General features: G+C 40.3%; 1 protein-coding gene across 1 annotated transcript in view; it reads left to right on the top strand.

Moving 5' to 3' along the window:
* hivep3a (HIVEP zinc finger 3a) overlaps nucleotides 1-22,473 on the top strand; it is a 35,547-nt gene extending 13,074 nt beyond the window's left edge. Inside the window, 9 exon segments of the mRNA XM_046843691.1 lie at nucleotides 4,019-4,108; nucleotides 6,788-10,196; nucleotides 10,199-10,713; nucleotides 12,160-12,304; nucleotides 17,939-17,945; nucleotides 18,565-18,740; nucleotides 19,003-19,104; nucleotides 19,197-19,807; nucleotides 20,703-22,473. Coding sequence (XP_046699647.1) covers nucleotides 7,079-10,196; nucleotides 10,199-10,713; nucleotides 12,160-12,304; nucleotides 17,939-17,945; nucleotides 18,565-18,740; nucleotides 19,003-19,104; nucleotides 19,197-19,807; nucleotides 20,703-21,263 — 5,235 coding nt within the window. The 5' untranslated portion in view covers nucleotides 4,019-4,108; nucleotides 6,788-7,078 and the 3' untranslated portion in view covers nucleotides 21,264-22,473.
* The last annotated feature ends 27 nt before the right edge of the window (nucleotides 22,474-22,500 follow it).

The raw sequence follows: 22,500 nt of genomic DNA, 5'->3' as shown, positions 1-22,500 counted from the left end.
ATCTAAATGGAGTATGGGATACAGGCTGACTAATGGTGTGTGTGTGTGTGTGTGTGTGTGTGTGTGTGTGTGTGTGTGTGTGTGTGTGTGTGTGTGGGTGGGTGTGGGTGTGTGGGTGGGTGTGTTTTCTCTGCACACACTGACCTGGTTGCTTTTCTGCTGAATTTTGCTTGTTTTTGTTAAATGCTTCTTCTTCTCGCTCCATGCAGACTCTATAAATGTGCACCTGAAAGTGTTGGTTGGAGTGAAATGAAATCTGAGATCATCAGAAGACATTTAAAACGTCTGAGTCTCCTCACTTTGTTGTAGAGATTTGTGTTGTATAAGAGATCCAGTTCCTCACCCTGGTTCTCCCTCCTTCCACACATGCACACACTCGCCTAAAAGTTGCGAATGGAAAAACACACTGTGGGTGATGTCAGAGTGTTTGGGCTTCTTGCAGCTGGAGCATGGCACGTCTGGAAAGCCAGGCAATGAAATGTGGACGTTCTCCAGAGCCACTCTAACCAGAGCTCCCTCTCCCTTTTTTTTCCACCTGCGACCTGATTCTTTCCATCCTGCCTCTGACTGAGTGCTGATGAAAGCGAGAGAAACGCCGTTCAGAATGTCGTCACTACTGGAGAAAAAAACCGCAGCTTTCCGTTTTTTCTGAATGAATGTGTGTGCGGTCTGAGGAAACATCACGCGCACACTAATGAGACGTGAAACATCAGATCGACTGTAGGAGTCTGACATTTTATTATTATTATTATTATTATTATTATTATTATTATTATTATTGATTACTGGGGAATGAACTGCAGGATATTATGTCACCTGTAAACTCGGTGTATGCAGACATTCATCTCACCTTCTCTCTGCCTCCTAGCCGCACTGGCTCATTCATACATTTCCTCTCGATTTCATTCTCTCTCTCTCTCTCTCTCTCTCTCTCTCTCTCTCTCTCTCTGCTACTCCTCTGTTCTCTTCTGCTCATTCAAAGCCACACCGACCTGAGACTTTACCCAGGCTGGAGAAAGAAGAGATCCTGCTGTTTTTTCCTGGTAATAATAATAATAATAATAATAATAATAACAATAATAATAATAATGATGATAAATGTTGCTCGTGTTGGAGATATTGTGATGGTCTGCAGCCCACCCTCGTGTGATCTCATTGAGGCTCGTGCTGCATCATTCTTTGTTAGTCTGCTCGCTCTTGAAGGAGATTATGTTGATCTGTGGAGCGCGTGATTGTCGGTTCTACTGAGTCACGGTACGGTTTGTGCGCGTGGAGGTTCTGTGCGGTTTTGTCATGTGTGGCGCGAGCGGTGCGTGTCGGAGAGGCAGCAGAAAAAGATGAATGGACTGACTGTCTGCTTCTCTCAGTCTCTCCCTCTATCCTGCTCTCTTACACTCTCGTTTGCTGAATGAGTCCTGGGGCGACTGGAGGTTTGTCCGCTGCGCATGTGTGTGTGCGTGCGTGCGTGTGTGCGCGAGCGCGTGCGTGCGTGCGTGTGCGTGTGTGTGTGCATGCACTGAGATACTGGTTAATGTCAGCACAGGGGTTTTGTCTCCCGAGGAATCGACACTGGCATGCTGCTGATGAAGCTCCTTGTTAATGGTGCGTCTGTGAGAAGATCTCCGAGCTGCAGGAGGAGCGCGCGACCGTCTGCAGTGCAGGAGGCAGAATTTATTCTGTTTCTTCGGCAATGACATCAGCCGTTTGTTTGCACACATTGTGCTGGTTTCACATTGTGTATCTGTTAGAGATGTTCACCACGGCTCTCATTTTCATTGCTTTAAAAGATGATTATTTTCTACATCAGAAGTGTCATGAATGCAGATGTATTATGAAAAAACGGTTACACCTGATGGGAAAAACAGTCCAAAAGATCGAGTTTATTTATTTTGATGAATCATTAATTCATTCTTCTTAATGCACTCACAAGGCGCTGGTGTTTAGGATTAGATTAGGATTAGGATCTGATAAGGTTGTTGTGTGTTGGTCATTTTATAGTTGGGGAAGATGAGGGAAGTGAAAGAAAGGTGGTGGTGGTGGTGGTGACTGAGGGTTCTACATTCTCTCTGTGTAGTCAGCGAGGATGCTGTGAGATAAATTTAGCCCTCCAGCTCTGCTTCCATCTGCCGCCGCATGGTTTAGGGCCGTTGCCATAGGAACAACCATTGGGTGCCCATTAGTGAAGGAGAGAAGGAGCGAGATTGATGAGATTTCCAAAAAGCACCATGTTTTTTTTTTTTTTTTAACTGATTAACCATATTGAAGGACATGCATGGTTTTATTAAATGCCATCATTTTGGATTATTTATCTCCAATACAAACTTCTCATGTGTCTTTAGGGATTGAGTGCCATTTAGCCTTGACCTTGTGCACCAGGTCCTGTGTTTGTGATTGAACTTGTACGGTTTTACTTTTCTGTAGAGCATTTTGTCCAAAATAACCTCACTAGCATTAAAACCTAAATCTTTATCCTTTATGCCCTGATGATATCCACCATATCCCATGAAGAAGAAAGTCAATGCTGAGCAGGTGACCTGTGCAGACTTTCATCTATTTCTACTGTGAGGCTTCATAACACATTTTGAGTCAGGTGATATTTCTGACTCCTAATCAAGAACATGTGTGAAGAACAGTCATGCCTTCTGTTTCGCTTCCAACTTTCCACCTGCACAAACAGACCATCTCTGAAATATCCATCCATTTCTCTTATTAGTGCAGTTCAAACAGCATGCAGAAGTTCTGTATACTCTACACTAAGCTGTGCTTTTCCCCACAACTGGTGGTGACGGATTTCCATTTGGTAGCAAACGAAAATGTTTATTTTGAAGTGGATTTGAGAGTCATTTAAACTTTTAATGCAATGTCTTACTGTATATACAGCTATGAGATCAAGTTTGTGTCAGATAGATAGATAGATAGATAGATAGATAGATAGATAGATAGATAGATAGATAGATAGATATGCTTTTAAAATGCTTATTTTGTCACCTGCAAGATTAAAATAATATTTAGTTTTAATATTATTTAATTTTTTTTTTTTTTAGGAAGGAGTACATTTAGAGCGTCTCTCAAACAACCAATAATTTTATGTTAACTACATTTTATTTATTGTTTGGTATAAAAACCTGCAAGTTCCACCTGCTCAGGTCCACACTGGCATTTCAAGACACATTATGATTAGAATTGGTGTCTCACTGGCAGCTTAAAAGAGCTCGATGTCACTGTGTGTTAAAGTAAAAGAGGATTGAAACCATATTTTAATCATGATTTGAACATGTTCTAGTCTCATCTGACTCATCAAACTGCAACTCTGGTGAAAGTACATTTTGTCCAGCACTCGATGCTGCAGGTCTGTTTATTGTAAACATCTGTACTTATTATAGTCAAACTGTATTATACGGAAGCACAGTGGTGTAGAGAGAGAGAGAGACACAAACGCTTCAGGTTTGGAATTATCTTCACAATTCTAAAATTCAGCCACCAACTATCTGACTCAGTGCATGAAGAACCCGAGCGAACCAGAACGTTGGTTCTCTGGTTGCTGTAAATAATGTAGCAGATCCCAAACTGTGAAAAACAAATCAGACTTGTCTGGACACAAACAGGCAGAAACAGTGAGTTACTAACCCTAACCCCAGACCCTGGAGATGATAGTAATAAATGTGGAATGAGATGTAACTGTATGTTTTTCAGCAGTTTTTGTTTTTAAATAATAAAACAAAACATTTAATATGAGTGTGAGATCCACCCTGACAAGTCCCTGTGTATAATATAAAAGCAACAACATGACAACAAGCACATTTCTATAATGCAGTTGTTTAAGTGAGAGCCAGAACTACTGTTTTGATTTGTGCAGCCTTCTGACCAATCAGATTGGAGAATTAAATTGTGTATATAATAAAATAAAATAATGGACAATAAATTTAACTCTACATAGAAGCTGGTGATCAGACAAATATACGTGTGAATCAACCCTGATTTTTTTTACTTTTTTTTTTTAATTTTTATTACATGCTAGACTGGAAATGACGGACAGACTCCGTCCGCCCAAAAAAGCTCAACCAGACGTCTGTTGTCATCTAATTTATACCCAAGACACCTTACCCTGGTAAGTCTTTAGATTACAGTGAAGACTATTTGGTTTGGCTGTTTGCTTTTTAAAAATCAAATAAATACCAAGTAAACTTTTGAGATTCTTCTCATTCCATGGAACACAGTCTGGTATACATATGGCAGTAGTATTGTAGTTCTTATTGGCAGGGCAGAAGTTCTGAGAGCTGAGTGTTTTTACAGGTTGCCTTTATAACAATTACTTAATAATAATTATTTTATTATTTTATTATAATGGTTATTCATAATGTTACAGCATACAAAGCCATTCTAGACTATTCTTCAGCTTTCTGCCAAATATCTGGTGAAGGTCCACATATAGGCTTCATGCTCTGGCATCCATTTAGCATTTTTGGCCATGTAGTGTATTAAAATAATCTAATCTGAGAACTCAGTGTCTTTTGGTAATAACAGTAATGAACAATTAAATTGAGACTAAAATCAAAAAGGCCAGACAAAGCTGTGAACACTAAGAATAGTTTTGTTCAGCTAGGCTCGATATACTCAGCATAACAAGTCTGGAATGCACTACTGGCAAAGATTTGCATTACCAGCAGGATCCCATATGGTTCCACACCTTTCCACCCCTGCAGCAAAGCGTGGGCACTGGTGCCAGCTGGTTCGTGTGAGAAGATGCTTGGATACTGTGAATACTGCAATAATGATAGTGAGAAAACGTTTATTAGTTTCATGTATGATCTTCTCCTCGACCAGGTAAAATGTCTCAAATTGTTGAGGAAATGTGGCTCCTAATGTGATGAATGAAGTGTTTTACAAATATAAACTTTCAACAGAAGCAACAAAAAAAATGTGAAAAATAGGAGTTAACAATGGTTTTTTGGCAAATGTTTGTATTTTAGGTTCATATACCCGAACTTCGAATATACACATATTCAGAAGTTCTTAACCCAATTTTAGTAGTTTCAGCATTTTCCTTTGAAGTTTTCTTTGCTTGATGCAGGCCAATAATTTAACACTTCTGAAACAGATTAACATCTTTTCCACGACCTTCTGACATGGTTGTTTAAGAAATGAGAAGCTACTCACTGCATCAGTTTGGGTTAAATAACTTGTTGCCAGCTGAAACATAATCATCCATGAAGTAATTATCCAATGGGAGGCTCTGACCTTTTTGCTTAGTTAAATCCAGGTGGTATTTTGGATGGGCAGTGAAGAATTCTGTTAGAAAAATGAAGGCTATGCTGAATATAGCCCATAAAATTTATGAGCAATCTCCACTCCATCACTGAAAATAGACCACCACAGGACATCTGCTGAGCTGTTATTATAGGGCAGTGGTCACTTTCAGCACAGCAGTAACATTGATTATGTTAGTGGCATTGATGGTGTGAGTGTATCTGTTGCAGCAGGACTGTTAAAGTTGTAAAACACCTTAAAGTGTTCAGTGTTTAGTCTGTGATACAGAGCTATAGGATGAGAGAGGATAATGTGAAAAAGGACTCTAGTCATCACTAATAGACATTATCAGTGTCGGGCAAAGATACATCAGAATATATATATATTAAAATAAAATTCCAAATACCTCAAATTTAAGTGTATCAAATTAAACTGCAATATACAGTTGCCACACCATGTATCAAAATAAACTACTGTTTAAAAATGCAAAAAAAATCCTTTTACAATGGAGCACAAAATTTCTTCGCAAAACATTCCATCAATTGGTCTGTTTGATCTGTTCTTCACCATCACACTGACTTAGTTGATTAAGCAAACAATGTTTGATAGCAGCTGCTTTTCTCTGGAGGAGTCACGCAATAAATCTGACACATGCAACCAGTTAACAGATCAAATATTCACGTACAACATCCCTGTGATCTCCCACATAAAGGTCAGTTTTAAAGAGTTTCATGTTGAACAGTTTGTGAAAGACTCATTATTGTATCCTAATTGAGTTATTTGCTGTTTGGTAACGAAGAGCTGCTTTACATCAGTAACACTGAGTCAATGTCAAACAGGTCATTCAGAAGAAGACGACTGAAGGCATCTGCATTCGTATCAACTAGTTTCTAACTCATTAATCATTTAAATGTTAATCATAAATATAATATATTATGTGTCAGCAGTCATTCATGCAAAATGGTTTGCAAAATCATGATCCCACTAAACAGCTACTTCCATTAGGGTTCATGTTCCTCAACCCTCTCGAATACAAATGAAAAAATCCTGTTTTATATTTGAAAAACGTATTTGAAATCCATGTCTCATAAATGCCGTCTATCCCTGGATATTGTAGATGATGGATCACAAATCGTTCTTAGTGAGAGATGAGTTACAAACAAGACATTTTGAACTTAGAAATATCCAGGTGTACCTGAATAACTTTGTAGTAAAACTGTAGCTAAGTACCTGAACATGGAAGTGTATGCATTGTAGGTTTGTCTATTAGCAATAGCATTATAGCCTTTATATTTATTTACTAAATACGTTTTCATATTTATCTGCACTTTTGCACAATTGCTGCTATTTGCTAGATGCTAAACTGCATTTCGTTGCTGTGTACCTGCTTTATGCAATGACAAAGATCTATCTATCTATCTATCTATCTATCTATCTATCTATCTATCTATCTATCTATCTATCTATCTATCTATCTATCTATCTATCTATATGTTTATCAAGCCTCCTTACTTATTTCTCTCTTTGTTGTTTATTACAGAACACATCATTTGCACGAAGAAGAGCTTTTTATATTTATTGAAACAGAGGACACAAGTACCAAGAACAATATCTATACAGGACATTCTGATTCTGAAATTCCATCAGCTTGACTTTCATCATTCATTAAAGTTCATCAATTGTTGCTCAATTTCTATTTCTTGTTCTTTGAGGTCCCAGGAAACAATGCTCCTCTTTGGTCATATTGTGTTCGTAATGAATCTACTTTATCTAAGGATTGTGTGATAGTCTTTAGGCGTGGCATTCTTACCAGAGGCCCTTTCCACATTTTATGGAGGTCTCACATAGACAACTGAGCACTGGGGAGCAGTCAGGAGGACAAGAACCCCTTTATGAACCTCAACATGAGTCTTGTCTCAACAACCCAAAAGCAACCACAGCTCCCTCCCAGCATGAACATGGACCACCTCATTCCAGACAGACAAAAAGACTTCGTAATGAAAGAAAGCGTCTCCGACTTCAGAAAAGAAATGTTCAAGAAGCAGATTCTCTCAAAGGGTCGAAGTCAGAATGGGCTTCTAGAAGTTCTGAAGATATGGATGTTTCTGAAAAATGTCCTGGGACTTCAACTTCATCTGTGTCAATGCAGAGTTCTGCGGAGGGGCGTGAAAGCACACCTAAACAAAAACGTGAGCGTAAACCTCAGAAGCCGGGAAAGTATGTTTGCACCTACTGTGGTCGTGCATGTGCCAAGCCCAGTGTACTACAGAAACACATACGTTCCCACACTGGAGAAAGGCCTTACCCTTGTGCACCATGTGGTTTTTCTTTTAAGACGAAGAGTAATCTTTACAAGCACCGTAAGTCACACACACATAAGGTAAAAGCTGGTATGGCCTTAGGTAGACAGGGACCTGGCACGAGTTGTCATGATGAGCCAGTTACAGAATCAGACGAAGACACCAGTCAGCTATCTTCATCTCTTACTCTCAAAAATCAAGAGATGATCATCTCCCCAAGGAATTCTCGCACAGAAATTTCCCCCGAAGGGCAGTCACAGGGGTTAGAATACTCTCATGCTGTCAAAAAGAGACTAGCTATGAGGCTAAGCAAAGGTAGACGAGCTCCTGTGGGCTCATCTGATGAGACTTCATCATCATTTGGTCTAGGCAGCAAAGGCAGCACAGAATCAGGCTATTTCTCTCGATCTGAGAGCACCGAAGTCACTCAAGACAGTCTGCCAAACACAAGTGCCAAAAGTTATGCTGAAGTTATTCTTGGAAAATTTGGCCGTCTCGGTCATTTACAGAGAACAGTCCGTCAACAGGATGAACAATCTGCAGAACAAGAGGGGAGGAGCATCCCTTTCTCAGTGCCTAAAAAGCAAGTAATAGATCACATCACCAAACTCATCACCATAAACGAAGCAGTCGTGGACACAAGCAAAATTGACAGTGTCAAACCCAGAAGGTTTTCTCTTTCTAGGCGGAGCAGCACAGAGTCCTCTCTTTCTAAAGATACAATTCTTCGTCGAGCAAAAGAGATAGATCTTAGTTCAAAGAGCAGTGGGTCCATCACTCTTGGTGTACCTTGTGAGAAATTTCAACAACACTCCACCAGTGTCAGTCAACCGTCTGACCTGTCAGCTGGTCCTTTATTAAGAAGTCAATCATTACCATCGGATGCAAGCATTGAGTCTGCTGCTGCCTCACAAAACTTTCGTCACAGCCAATCATTTGATGAACAACCAGCTCAGAGCAGGCGGCATGGCATGCTCAGGCGCCAGCCTGCAATTGAATTACCCATTGGTGCTGAAATTAGTCCTGAGGAACAACCCTGTTCCAGCTCACCATTTCATACCTCAGTTTCGATGGTGTCTGACTGCAAGCCAAAACATCTAGAACCATTTGAGTGTGAAGCATGTGGACTTGCTTGCAACAATTGGGAAAAATATAAAACACACAAGCACCACCAGTGTCCTGCTCAGCCACCTCACCAACTTGAGATTCCTGCATGTCAAGCTGAAGAGCATGGAACAATTCATAAAACCAGAGTTGGTGGCTTAGCAGTACGAAAAAGGAGGAAGGAGGAGAGTCTAGAACTTGATGATCCTGCCTTACCAGTAGCTGCCTTGTCATCTACCTTTACAACATCACAAGGATATACTGCAACATGTGTAAAGCCCACCATAAAGTCTGTTTTGTCATTGCAGGCACAGGAGAAGAACACTCTAAAAGGAGTATCAGTGATACAACACACTAGTTTATTTAACAAACAAGAATCTTCATCTCACATTTCGGTAAAGGAGCAGACATCAAAGCCAAACTTCCGTAAACTCGTTCGCCAACACAATGTTCAAATACCAGAGATTCGAGTAACAGAAGAAACAAATATCAACATTACAGTGCCGCTCCCTCCAGATGTGTCTGAAACTAAAGAGACGAAAAAAGTTGAAGACTTCCAATGGCCTCAGAGAAGTCCAACCCTGGCCCAGCTTCCCATTGAGAAGTTACCCCCAAAAAAGAAAAGACTTCGTCTTGCAGAGGCCACTCAGTCGTCTGGAGAGTCAAGCTTTGAATCAATATCTGTACCTCATAGTCCAAGTCAAGACACTCATAGGTATAGTCATTCCACATTACTTGAAGAATCTTTAAAAAGTGATATTGACACAGTGTCCAGAAGGTCAAGAGCTCCTCATACTTTACCAATCTCAAGTACTCACCACCCTCACAGAGAAATGCAACGGTCTGCATCTGAGCAAGCACCACATATACCTCAGCAGACAAACCCCATCGTGGAGACCAGAAGTAAGTCATTTGATTACAGCTGTTTATCCCCTGAGCGAACACCTGCAGGATGGAGGGAAAGGCGCAAATGCCTCCTGATGAAACATTCCGCAGTAAGAGAGCCAGAGGAAGAAGATCCACCACCAAAGCCAAGTTTTTGTGCTAATACCATGTCTCCAAATGCAAGCATTTCCTCTGGACAGAGTCCTGACACATCTCATTCCTTTGTGCCTTCTTCATTGTGTAATGTGTCTTTCAGCAATACAGCATGCTCCTCATTCTCTCATAAACCCGTCACTGCTTCAACTGCACTGACTCACACAGATGATCACACAGTCCTGGATCTGCACTGCCTGTCAGGTGCTGCACGAGCTCACTACTACTCAGTATCCTCAGGGCTTAAGCTTAAGATTCCTTTAGAGGATGATGTTGAGCAGTCAACCTCCAATTATCATCCTTACCATCCCCATCTTGATATTACTCCAAGCCGAGAGCTTCTGAGGCCTCCTGAGATGCACATTGTGCCTGTTCGCCTTTATTCAGATTTACCTTCCCATGCCAATTCTGTTTACACTACTCTCTCACGAACAGTTGTTGCAACACCTCAGGATCCTTGCTGCTCTGGATTAAGATTAGAATCTTTAGGATCTAGGTTTGATTTAAAGATCAAGTACCTGAGGGATCCAAATCCTTCAGTGCAGGAGGAAATAAAAGGGTACTGTCCCCAACAAGCAGTGTAGAACTCACCCCTGATGGTCAACAACAGAAACGAGTGAAGGAAGAGGAGGAGAACGTGGACCATGCCCAGAGCAATACAACTAGTTTAATTTCCATCAAAAAAGTGGACTCTCAGCTGTGTACTGACAATATTATAGTCCCCGTAAACAAAGAAGAGACTCCCTATACTTCTCTTGACACAAATCTTGCAATTAGCTGGTGCTATCTAAACTACGTGAAACCCAACCCATCTGCCCAAGATGAGAAGCAGAACTCAGTCTATTCTACTTGGTGCATAAGTTCTCGGAATCCGAACCCTCCAGGGTTAACAAGCAAAGATGTACTTTCTCTAGTGTACTGCAAGCAAAGACATACACCTTTCACCTACACCACAGCAGCGATGCCTCCAGCCACAGTGGAAAATCCTGCAGCACCTGACACCAGGGATCACAAAGAGGCTGAGGTAAATGTAGAAACACCAGGATGAAGCACTATGCATGAGACGTTTGAGAAAATACACTATACACTGTATAGCCAATTGATTGTGGACACATATGAGATTTTCGAACATTTTATTTCAGAGACAGTTCCTAATCGGCTGTTATAATAACCTTCACTCTTCTGGGAAGGTTTTTCTCTAAATGTTGAAGCGTGGCTTTGGTGAGGTTTTGGTTAAGTTGGGTTTTAAATGAGAAATTCAGCATTCAATTTTATTTCAGATGTGTTTAAATCTCAGAGTTCGGTACAGGCAAATTCAGTTCTTTGTGAACTTTGTGGAAACACTTTAAGGAAGGTCCACACGTGGGCTGGATAGGCAGGTGTCCACAAAGATTTTGGCCATATTGTATTATATCACCTTGTTGGCTCATTAAACTGAGTGTGTAGAAATGTATATCAGTGTATAAATATTTTTTTATAAGGTTTCCATGTTGATAGATTGGTACATTTTTTGTACCTTTAGATTTACCTTCCACCTGGAATCATGATTTGTGTTTCCTGTCAGGTGATCGTTTAAGGTCATTGTTCTCCCTGTGTTTAGAATTTAGAGAAAAGCTTTAATATTACATTCCACACACCTTTCAAGGTAAAATATGTTGTAGGTACTAAAGGAACAAAAGATTTACATTTGAGGGTATACAGTATGTATCTTTCTTAGTGGCAAGGAACGGTAGATTTTGGTGTTCTTTAGGACCCTAACCCTCAACCTGACCCTGACCCTAAACCTGACCCTACACCTGACCCTGACCCTAAACCTGACCCTGAACCTGACCATAAACCTGACCCTGACCCTAAACCTGACCATTAACCTAACCCTGACCGACCCTAACTCTAAACTTGACCCTAACCCTAAACCTGACCCTAAACCTAAACCTGACCCTAACCCTGACCCTAAACCCAAACTTGACCTTAACCCTGACCCTAAACCCAAACCTGACCTTAACCCTGACCCTAAACCTGACCCTAACCTAAACCTGACCCTAAACCTAAACCTGACCCTAACCCTGACCCTAAACCCAAACTTGACCTTAACCCTGACCCTAAACCCAAACCTGACCTTAACCCTGACCCTAAACCTGACCCTAACCCTAAACCTGACCTTAACCCTGACCCTAAACCCAAACCTGACCTTAACCCTGACCCTAAACCTGACCCTAACCCTGACCCTAACCCTAAACCTGACCCTAACCTTACCCTATACCTGACCCTCGACCCTAAACCTTACCCTAACCCTAACCCTAAACCTAAACCTGACCCTCGACCCTAACCCTGACCCTTGACCCTAAGTCTTTAGAGTCAAAATCACTCATAATACTTTCTGCAAAATGTTGAAAGTGAATTCCCTCATCTCTGTCTCCCTGGGCACCCGGAGCAGGGTTGGTGAATTTGCCCGTGTCTCTCTCGAGTATAGGTACATGCCATACAGCCCATAGACCCTACAGAGATGCAGAACGCTGAGCTGAGAAAGAGTGAAAAGACACCAAAGGAAGAGGGAGAAGAAGAAGCACAGTCTACCTCCAACAGTGAGATCCTCCGGTACAAATCTGTGAAGGAGGGTAAGACACACTTTCATTCTTAAAGCATTTATAATGATATTTGTGTATATTTACTATTACTAGCATGATGAACATGGTGTAACACGGTTTCTAGGTCAGTCAGATGTGTAAATAACCTGCAACACAGTACAGTAAATAAAGTATTAGACTGATAAACTGATTAGATTTTGGGATTGATACAGATAGGATCAAGGTCACAGCAAGGACTAATGTTTGAAAGGTCTTGTTGGTGATAATGAAAACACTCTACATGTTTTTAATGCTGCAGATTATTTGCGTGGCGATGAACATAATTATTATAACTATTATATATTAATTCAGTGAGTGAATATCAGCATGTCTAGGAATTCTGTAGAAGCTATTGCTAAAGTCAGATGAATATTCAGAGAGGTGTGTAATGATTAGACAGTACTGTAGTTTTTCTATTTGTTTCGCCGTGTTCTTTGGTCATGTATGTACTTTGGTCACCAGTATTTCAGTGCGCTGTGCCGTGTTGTTCTTGCCCCCTCTGCTGCAGGAGATTGCTTTAGTGTCAGAGCCAACACAGACCTTCTGTTACATGGCTTGAGCCAGGAAACTACCTAGCCTGGCATTTACTTCCTCTCTCCTGCAGACCCCGCAGAGCCCTGCTGATGCCAAACTGCATAAATGATTTTGGTTTCTTCAGCTCTGGATGGAGAGAGAGAGAGAGAGAGAGAGAGAGAGAGAGAGAGAGAGAGAGAGGAGGGCACAGCTGTATTTATAGATAGTCTTTGAATTTTAAAGAACTGATACACATTATTACTCTTTAAGCTGGTGAATTTACTGAACCCTCCTGATATCCTTTTTCTTTAAATCAGGTTGGAACCTGGTCGTTTGCTGCTCCACATTTCTCTAGTTGTTTATGATCGAGGTCTTTGTGTGTTTTTGTGACTGCGCCCTTGAGGTTTATGAGTTTCACAGACGAATTGTCGTGTCTCTGTGTATGAAAGCAGCCATCTGTGTCTTTCCCTCACTGTGAGCTCTTGCACTAAATATTTTCCACAGTGACTTAATCTCACAATTAATACAGACGTTGTGAAGTTTACTCATCATTCAGACAGGCTGCAGGCTGCTCATCCTATTCTTGAGGTCATACGGGCTGATAAGATGCTCAGACGGTCTTATTGTTCTAATTTTTTTGCTGTGGTGAAGTAGTAGGGCCTTGTGTTGTGCTGCTGTAGATAATAGTGAGAAGGAGATCATAATGGACATGATTTTGAAGGCAAGTTTGTGCTTTGTAGGCATTTAATCAATCATGAATACATTATTTGGGATAAAGAGATAATGTCTTTAAAACACAGGAACACTGATACTGTATGTGTAGGTGGTTAGTGGTTTGTTCCAGTAGTCTGACCAAAACACTGTTATTAATATCAAAATAAAAGCGTAATAGTTACAGTATAGTGTTTATCTTCAATGAATAAAAATCTTCATTATATTCCTTATACTCATTAGATATTATATATAATATTATATATTTATTATACTAACTGTTTTTTTTGCATACAGACACATAGACGTGTATATCCAGCTCAAATGATTTGCACCATAATACAGATTATTTAAATACATGATAAATATAATAAATCATTATAAAATAATTATTATTAAAATATTAAAATAAATGCTGTTTCTGCTTTTTCAGAATGTAAATGCTGCTTTATAAGTAAATTTTATTTCTATTAGTGTAAATACAATTTTTAATTCGATTACAGTTTAGTTCTATAATAATGATAGCATATGAAAGTATTTTCCTTTATTTTTAATTCCGTTGTATGTAATAATTTTGCTGCATGTTTTACTGTGTGTTCTAGTGTATAAATAACGATTACATTGAGATGATCAGCAGCATGTGGAATCTCTGTAGTAGATTATAATAGCTTAATAGTGTAATAGTGAACTTTTTCGACCTTCCTGTTATGTCTTAAACTTTAAAACTGAAGTAAACTGATCAAATGTTATTAGGTGGCTATTAATGTCAAATACTGTATTACACAATACAGCATTCTCTTTATTTTGGAAAGATTTTGTTTATGTTTGTTTTAATGAAAAATTACAAGTTTTAGCAGCAGGCCTTGGATTTATCTGTGTTTTTAATTAAGATTTTTTTCGAATCCAAGCACAAGAACATATACAGATATTTGGGCCTCTACACAGACACAGACACAGATACAGATACAGACACAGATACAGACACAGATACAGATACAGACACAGACACAGATACAGATACAGATACAGACACAGATACAGACACAGACCTAGACACAGATACAGATACAGACACAGAAACAGATACAGACACAGATACAGACACAGACACAGATACAGACACAGACACAGATACAGACACAGATACAGATACAGATACAGATACAGACACAGATACAGACACAGACACAGATACAGACACAGATACAGATACAGACACAGATACAGATACAGACACAGATACAGACACAGACACAGAAACAGATACAGATACAGACACAGACACAGATACAGATACAGACACAGACACAGATACAGACACAGACACAGATACAGACACAGATACAGACACAGATACAGATACAGATACAGACACATATAAAGACACAGATACAGACACAGATACAGACACAGATACAGATACAGATACAGACACAGATACAGACACAGATCTAGACACAGATACAGACACAGATACAGATACAGACACATATAAAGACACAGATACAGATACAGACACAGATACAGACACAGATACAGATACAGACACAGATACAGACACAGATCTAGACACAGATACAGACACAGACACAGACACAGATAGACACAGACACAGATACAGACACAGATACAGATACAGACACAGACCTAGACACAGACACAGATACAGACACAGATACAGATACAGATACAGACCTAGACAAAGACACGGATACAGACACAGATAAGATACAGACACAGATACAGACACAGATACAGACACAGACACAGACCTAGACACAGATACAGACACAGACCTAGACACAGATACAGATACAGACACAGACACAGACACAGATACAGACACAGACACAGACACAGACCTAGACACAGACACAGATACAGACACAGATACAGACACAGACACAGATACAGATACAGACCTAGACACAGACACAGATACAGACACAGATAAGATACAGACACAGATACAGACACAGATACAGATACAGACACAGACACAGACCTACACACAGATACAGACACAGACACAGACCTAGACAGACACAGATACAGACACAGACACAGACCTAGACACAGATACAGACACAGACACAGACCTAGACACAGATACAGACACAGACACAGACACAGACACAGATACAGACACAGATACAGATACAGACACAGATACAGATACAGACACAGATACAGACACAGACCTAGACACAGATACAGATACAGACACAGACACAGACACAGATACAGATACAGACACAGACACAGATACAGATACAGACACAGACACAGATACAGACACAGATACAGACACAGAAACAGATACAGACACAGACACAGATACAGACACAGACACAGATAGATACAGACACAGATACAGATACAGATACAGACACAGACAGATACAGACACAGATACAGACACAGATACAGACACAGACCTAGACACAGACCTAGACACAGACACAGATACAGACACAGATACAGATACAGATACAGACCTAGACAAAGACACGGATACAGACACAGATAAGATACAGACACAGATACAGACACAGATACAGATACAGACACAGACACAGACACAGACCTAGACACAGATACAGACACAGACCTAGACACAGATACAGACACAGACACAGACCTAGACACAGATACAGACACAGACACAGACCTAGACACAGATACAGACACAGACACAGACACAGACCTAGACACAGACACAGATACAGACACAGATACAGATACAGATACAGACCTAGACACAGACACAGATACAGACACAGATAAGATACAGACACAGATACAGACACAGATACAGATACAGACACAGACCTACACACAGATACAGACACAGACACAGACACAGATACAGATACAGACACAGATACAGACACAGACACAGATACAGATACAGAAACAGATACAGACACAGACCTAGACACAGATACAGATACAGATACAGATACAGACACAGATACAGATACAGATACAGACACAGACACAGACCAGACACAGATACAGACACAGACACAGACCTAGACACAGATACAGATACAGACACAGACCTAGACACAGATACAAATACAGATACAGACACAGACACAGACCTAGACACAGATACAGATACAGACACAGACACAGACCTAGACACAGATACAGACCTAGACACAGATACAGACACAGACCTAGACACAGACACAGATACAGACACAGACACAGATAGAGATACAGACACAGATACAGACACAGACACAGATACAGACACAGATACAGACACAGATACAGACACAGACACAGACAGAGATACAGACACAGACACAGATACAGACACAGATAGAGACACAGCCACAGATACAGACACAGATACAGACACAGATACAGACAGAGATACAGACACAGATAGAGACACAGACACAGATACAGACAGAGATACAGACACAGATACAGACACAGACACAGATAGAGATACAGACACAGATACAGACACAGACACAGACAGACACAGATACAGACACAGATACAGACACAGACACAGACAGAGATACAGACACAGATACAGACACAGATAGAGACACAGCCACAGATACAGACACAGATACAGACACAGATACAGACAGAGATACAGACACAGATAGAGACACAGACACAGATACAGACAGAGATACAGACACAGACACAGATACAGACACAGATAGAGATAGTAGTACTTAACTCTAATGCCTTACGTTTATGCACAATAGTATATGAAGTCAGATCAGACTTTTTCCAGAAACACCCAAACACACACACATACACACACACACACACACACACACACACACACACACACACACACACACACACACACACACACACACACACCATAAATGTTTAGGCACATTGGAATATTGGAACTGAAACTGTAGCTCGTTTATATGGCAGTGCCTGGTCTGGTCTTTGCCTGGTCTTTTCAGCTTTACTACATGGTAAACATTGAAGTGCTTTTCAGGGCTTGAACCACTAAATAAACAGCAGAATGACATAAAGCTGAACAGTTTTTAGTTTGCACACTGTTATCATTGTTATTAATAAGAAAGCTGGTGTAGTGGTCTTGTCCAGCAATTGGTAATATTTTCAGCGCAGCTGGTTTGAGGCAGGATTTCCCTCCCTCTTAGTTGTTTGTGTTGGCATACAGACACTATGTAGACTCTGGGCAACAGTCCTGGCACCCCCTGTTTAAGCATGGAGGTGTGGGTGGTGAAGGGCTTCGAATGAGGGGGGCCTGAATTCTTGACGTTATAAATGGTTCTCTGTTTGAGGTACAGTGGAGGCCCCATTTTGGGACTCTCAGAACACACCCACAGGTGGACACCCAGTCAAAGTGTGTGTCCGTGTGTCTGGGTGTCTCTGTGTATGCATTTAGAAGAAGGGTCTTGGCCAAATATACTGGTTTCCTTTTTAAAATCAGATTTAAAAGCAGTCTGTACAGGTGTTTTAGATATCTGGAGTTAAAAACTACCTTCAGAACTGTGCAGAACAGAGAACCCAGTTTTCCTTACACAAGCAGTTTCTTTCAAATTCCAGATTATAAAGCCGTTCTCATTAAAATCTGATGTTTTATACATTTAATATGGAAAAAGAGATTTGCAGGAGCTTTTACAGTGTTTTAAGAGTTTCTTGTGAAATGTACTGTAGCATGAAACAGTCTGTTATACCATATGATGAAATTCTTACTCTGAGAAACCTCTTATAGTCAATCACATCAATTATAAGTACAATAAAGGACACAAAAAGAAACAAGACATAAATAACAAATGTGCATAATTTTAATCGTGCAAACGCAAGAAACATTAATGTGTGCAGTTTGTAATGTATAAATATCCTGCAGATTATATATTTATATAAATATATTCCATATAGTTATTCTCGGTGTGAAAATGTAGAAGTAGTGTGTGTGTGTGTGTGTGTGTGTAAGAATGGTGTAATTGAGTTTATTAGTATGAATTGGATCACTGGTTTTGGTTATGATTCTTGACATGGTTGTGTTAGTTACAGGTCGAGTGAGGAGTACGTGTACGTGCGGGGACGTGGACGAGGTCGTTATGTGTGTGAGGAGTGTGGGATCCGCTGTAAAAAGCCCAGCATGCTGCGGAAACACATCAGACTACACACTGATGCTCGACCCTACATCTGCCAGCACTGCAACTTCGCTTTCAAAACCAAAGGCAAACTTTTAAAGTTTATACCGTGAGACTGGAGCATCGTTTCTGCTGCTCTGCACTGCATGTATTAGTAGTTGTATTAGTTGGGGCAGTGGTCTGGTTAAAACCTGGAGGCTCAGGACATCTAAACTCAGACAAGTAGACATTTATTAGATAATCATTTTAAATTTTTAAGCATTTTTAATCCTAAATCCAAGGTTTTTTAGATAATAAATTCAATACCTGTATGATTTTATTGAAGGATTTCACTTATTTGACTCTGCAGGGAATCTAACCAAACATATGAAGTCCAAGGCTCATGGGAAACGCTGTCCTGAGGGCACCACTCCTGGACCTGTGCTGTGTGAGCCAGACACAGAAGAAGGAGGTGCACAATAGCTTTCAGGATAATCTAGAAAAACAAAAACATATAAAAACTATTAAAAGAAAGAAAATAATTGTGTGCTGCTTATTTTCTAGGTGGTGCTGAGGAAAGTGTTGCTGTGCCAGAGGTCGCTGAGGAGCATCAGTTCTCAGACGCTGAGGATACGGATGATGAAGAGGATGACATCGAGGAAGCTGATGAGGAGACATCGCAATCCTCTGCCTCATCTGTGAGAATATCTGTCTGTAGTGAAGGTCCAGGATGTCAGTCTGCTTCAAACCCTACAGTCTTGGGGAAGACAAATAAGTCCAGACAGCTGAATCCAAATACGTCTGCTTATGTAGAGACCACCACTGCGTCGATATCTTCTTCTCCTATATGCAGTCTATCTCCTGGCCCTTATTTATCTCCAGGTCTTCAATGCTCTCCACGACGAGATGCGTCTCCTTTACGCTGTCCCTCTCCCCTGCTTAGCCTCTCTCCATCTCCCTGTCAGTCCTCTCTTTCCCCATCTACCCGACCTGTCTCACCTTTTTCACTAAGACACCTGTCCCCAGTTCGAGCTATTTCTCCTTTATGTCCTGTGTCTCCAAGCAGTCCTCAAAGCTCCAGTTTTGGGGTCAGCACGACGGTCCAACAGAGGCCCTGCCGAAACAGAGATTGTTTAAAATCTTCAACCAGTACGGTCCATCTCAAGGGAAAGCTGGTGAGTTTTCTTCCTGATTGCTTATTTTGGCTTCTTGCCATTTTACTCTTTAAGCAGGACAGCGTGTGACATTCATCCAGGAAACACAGTCCAGTGACTGTTCCTTTAAAAGAGATCAAGTTCAAATTTATTCTCATTTCAACCTTAAATATGAGTCTGATTTCAGCTTCACCAAAGGAGGACAATTCAGGGCATAAAATCATTGCCAAGGTTCACAGAAGCTCTTCTGGTGGTTCGAACAATGAATCACTGAACACTTGAGTCTGTTTAACGTCTTCTCAGCACCATGACTGTTCCTCAGACTTCATGCACCTTGTACACATCTCACTGTCACGACGATCTCTCAGTAAAACCTGTAATAAAAATCACACTGCACTTTTAGATCTTGTTTTTAAACAGTCAGAATAAAATGGGGAAATTTCGATCCAAGCAGGACATTGTTTATATTGAGTTTGTTGTTTTTAGCTAGTAAGAGTATATCTGTACCATGTGTCCTTCTCCGGCCGAGTTTATTTTATTCCCTGCAAAACTACTACTCCTACTATTTGTCCACACAGTCATTTCTGGGCTAGGTTGCCAAATCTGTCCAAATCAAACATTCCTAAACAAATATACTGATACCAGAAGTAAACAGTGTGTTATTTTGGACTTGAGCCTTTATTAAGAAAGCGGTCATCACTCTTTAATTACTTATTCACAAAACCAAACACCTGCATGTTCATGTCACAAAGTGGGTTTGGGCTAGAAGATTAAATCCATCCATGGCATTACTTCATGTATCTTCACTGAAATAAAGAAGAAGGTGGTTTTCAGTTCTATCAGAATAGCAGTGCTGAAGCATTTCCAGGCTGATGTAGCAGGCTGACTCACAAATGTCCTTCTGTTTGCTTTCCAGGAGAAGATGATTAGATCTCAGAGGAGAGAGCATCAGGCCGAGTTGCTCTTCTTCAAGCATGGGAAGGTCAGAGAAGGCCAGCGAGTGCTCAGCCACCTGCCTCTGCATTCTCAACCTCAGACTTCATGCTCCAGCCTCAGCCTCATGATCCCCATAGGAGGAATCCAGATGGTTCAGATTCCTACAATCAGATCTGGTCTGCACATGCATCGATCGAAACCGAACCCCAGCATGACCCAGACCTCCTTAGCTGAGCAGGATGAGGAGGAAGAAACAAGTTCCTCAAACGACTTGATACAATACGGGTGTGCTGGAGGACAAAGCCAGGAAGCTGGAGAACCTGACGATAAGAAAAGTGACACTCCGAGTGCACCCTTGACAACCTGGAAGTGTATCTCTCAAAGAAAAGAGAGAAAATGTTTGGAAAGAAAACCCACACACGTCCCCAAAAGCGCTACAGTCAAGCAAACATCTACAGATAGTGACACCACACCCAAGAGCACGTGGAAGGAGAAGGCTTTCAGAGCATCAGAGAGAATGCAGTCAGAGAGAAGACTTTAGTTCCAGTGATGAACAGAATCTCCAACATCTCCTACAGATGATCGAGCTGAGCACTTCGAAAACAAGATTCAGTGTAATAGTGTAGATATGCAACATATATCTGTATGTATATTGTTCTCTCTCTGTCTTCTAGACGCATTTCTATCTATCATTTATATACGACTGTAAAAAAAACGATGGTTTATATTGATTTATATATGACCTTGTATGGCTTTGGAGTTTGTATTTTATGTGTTTGTATCATTTCTATATGCACTTTCTCACTAGATTATAAAACTCAGATAAACGCTCGTGTCCATCCAACATTTTTGATAGACAATGTGAGCATGGTAGATTCCAAACACACGGTTCTTCTCAAACAGCCAAAACCACTCCACTCGTCACTACACATTTTTATATTAATTTATGTAATTAGTAGTGTTGTCGGGTTTCATAAGAGGAAAGACGTCTGTATAGTATTTTCTTATTGTGCTGTATTTGAATATGGAATTCATGTATTCTGTTAATTAATCAATGGCAGAAAAGCTTTTAGTAACATCAAATGAGGTAAGAAGATTATATGCATATACTATTTAAAGCTTATAGCATGGGTTTATTGTTCGCTGTGTTTTTCTTTTCCTATTTGATTAGAGAATATATGCAGATTATGTATCCTTGAACACGGTTTTTCTGGTTCTCGTTCATTATGATTGTATTTAAGCCACGATTCCTTTAACTGGGCGACTCCTCTCTGGATTTCTTTGGCTGTTGGTGTTGTGTGAACTTTATAGCACCACTGAGTGCCTCTGTGAAGAACTGAACAAAATACCTGCAGTTTAAAGTAGCTCATGTTACACACACACACACACACACACACACACACACACCGGGCTGACAGCTAGCAAATTGGTTATTATTATTATTATTATTATTATTATTATTATTATTATTTTATTTTTTACCAATAGCCTCTTGAGAATCATTTCTAGCACACATGGTCTGGCAAAAGGTCACTTGTGGTGGTTTAAATCATAAGAAATAGCATCTTTTTAGCTGAACATCTGATCATGTAGCTAGTTTGGATGAAATATCGGGTGCCTATAAACAGCAGCATTACTGGTAAAATTGGTAAGCAATAAAACCATAAAAAATGTATTAAATTGGGTACTGTCTGAAATGTTGAAAATTGCATTATTACTCAAAATGAAAATAAAACATAAGAAGAAAAACATTCTGGTTGTTTTTCCTTGTTTGTGCA

The sequence above is a fragment of the Silurus meridionalis genome, chromosome 29 (genome assembly GCF_014805685.1).
Source record: "Silurus meridionalis isolate SWU-2019-XX chromosome 29, ASM1480568v1, whole genome shotgun sequence".
NCBI lineage: Eukaryota > Metazoa > Chordata > Actinopteri > Siluriformes > Siluridae > Silurus > Silurus meridionalis.
The sequence above is the reverse complement of the archived record's forward strand: the minus strand, read 5'-3'. Positions and strand labels throughout refer to the sequence as shown.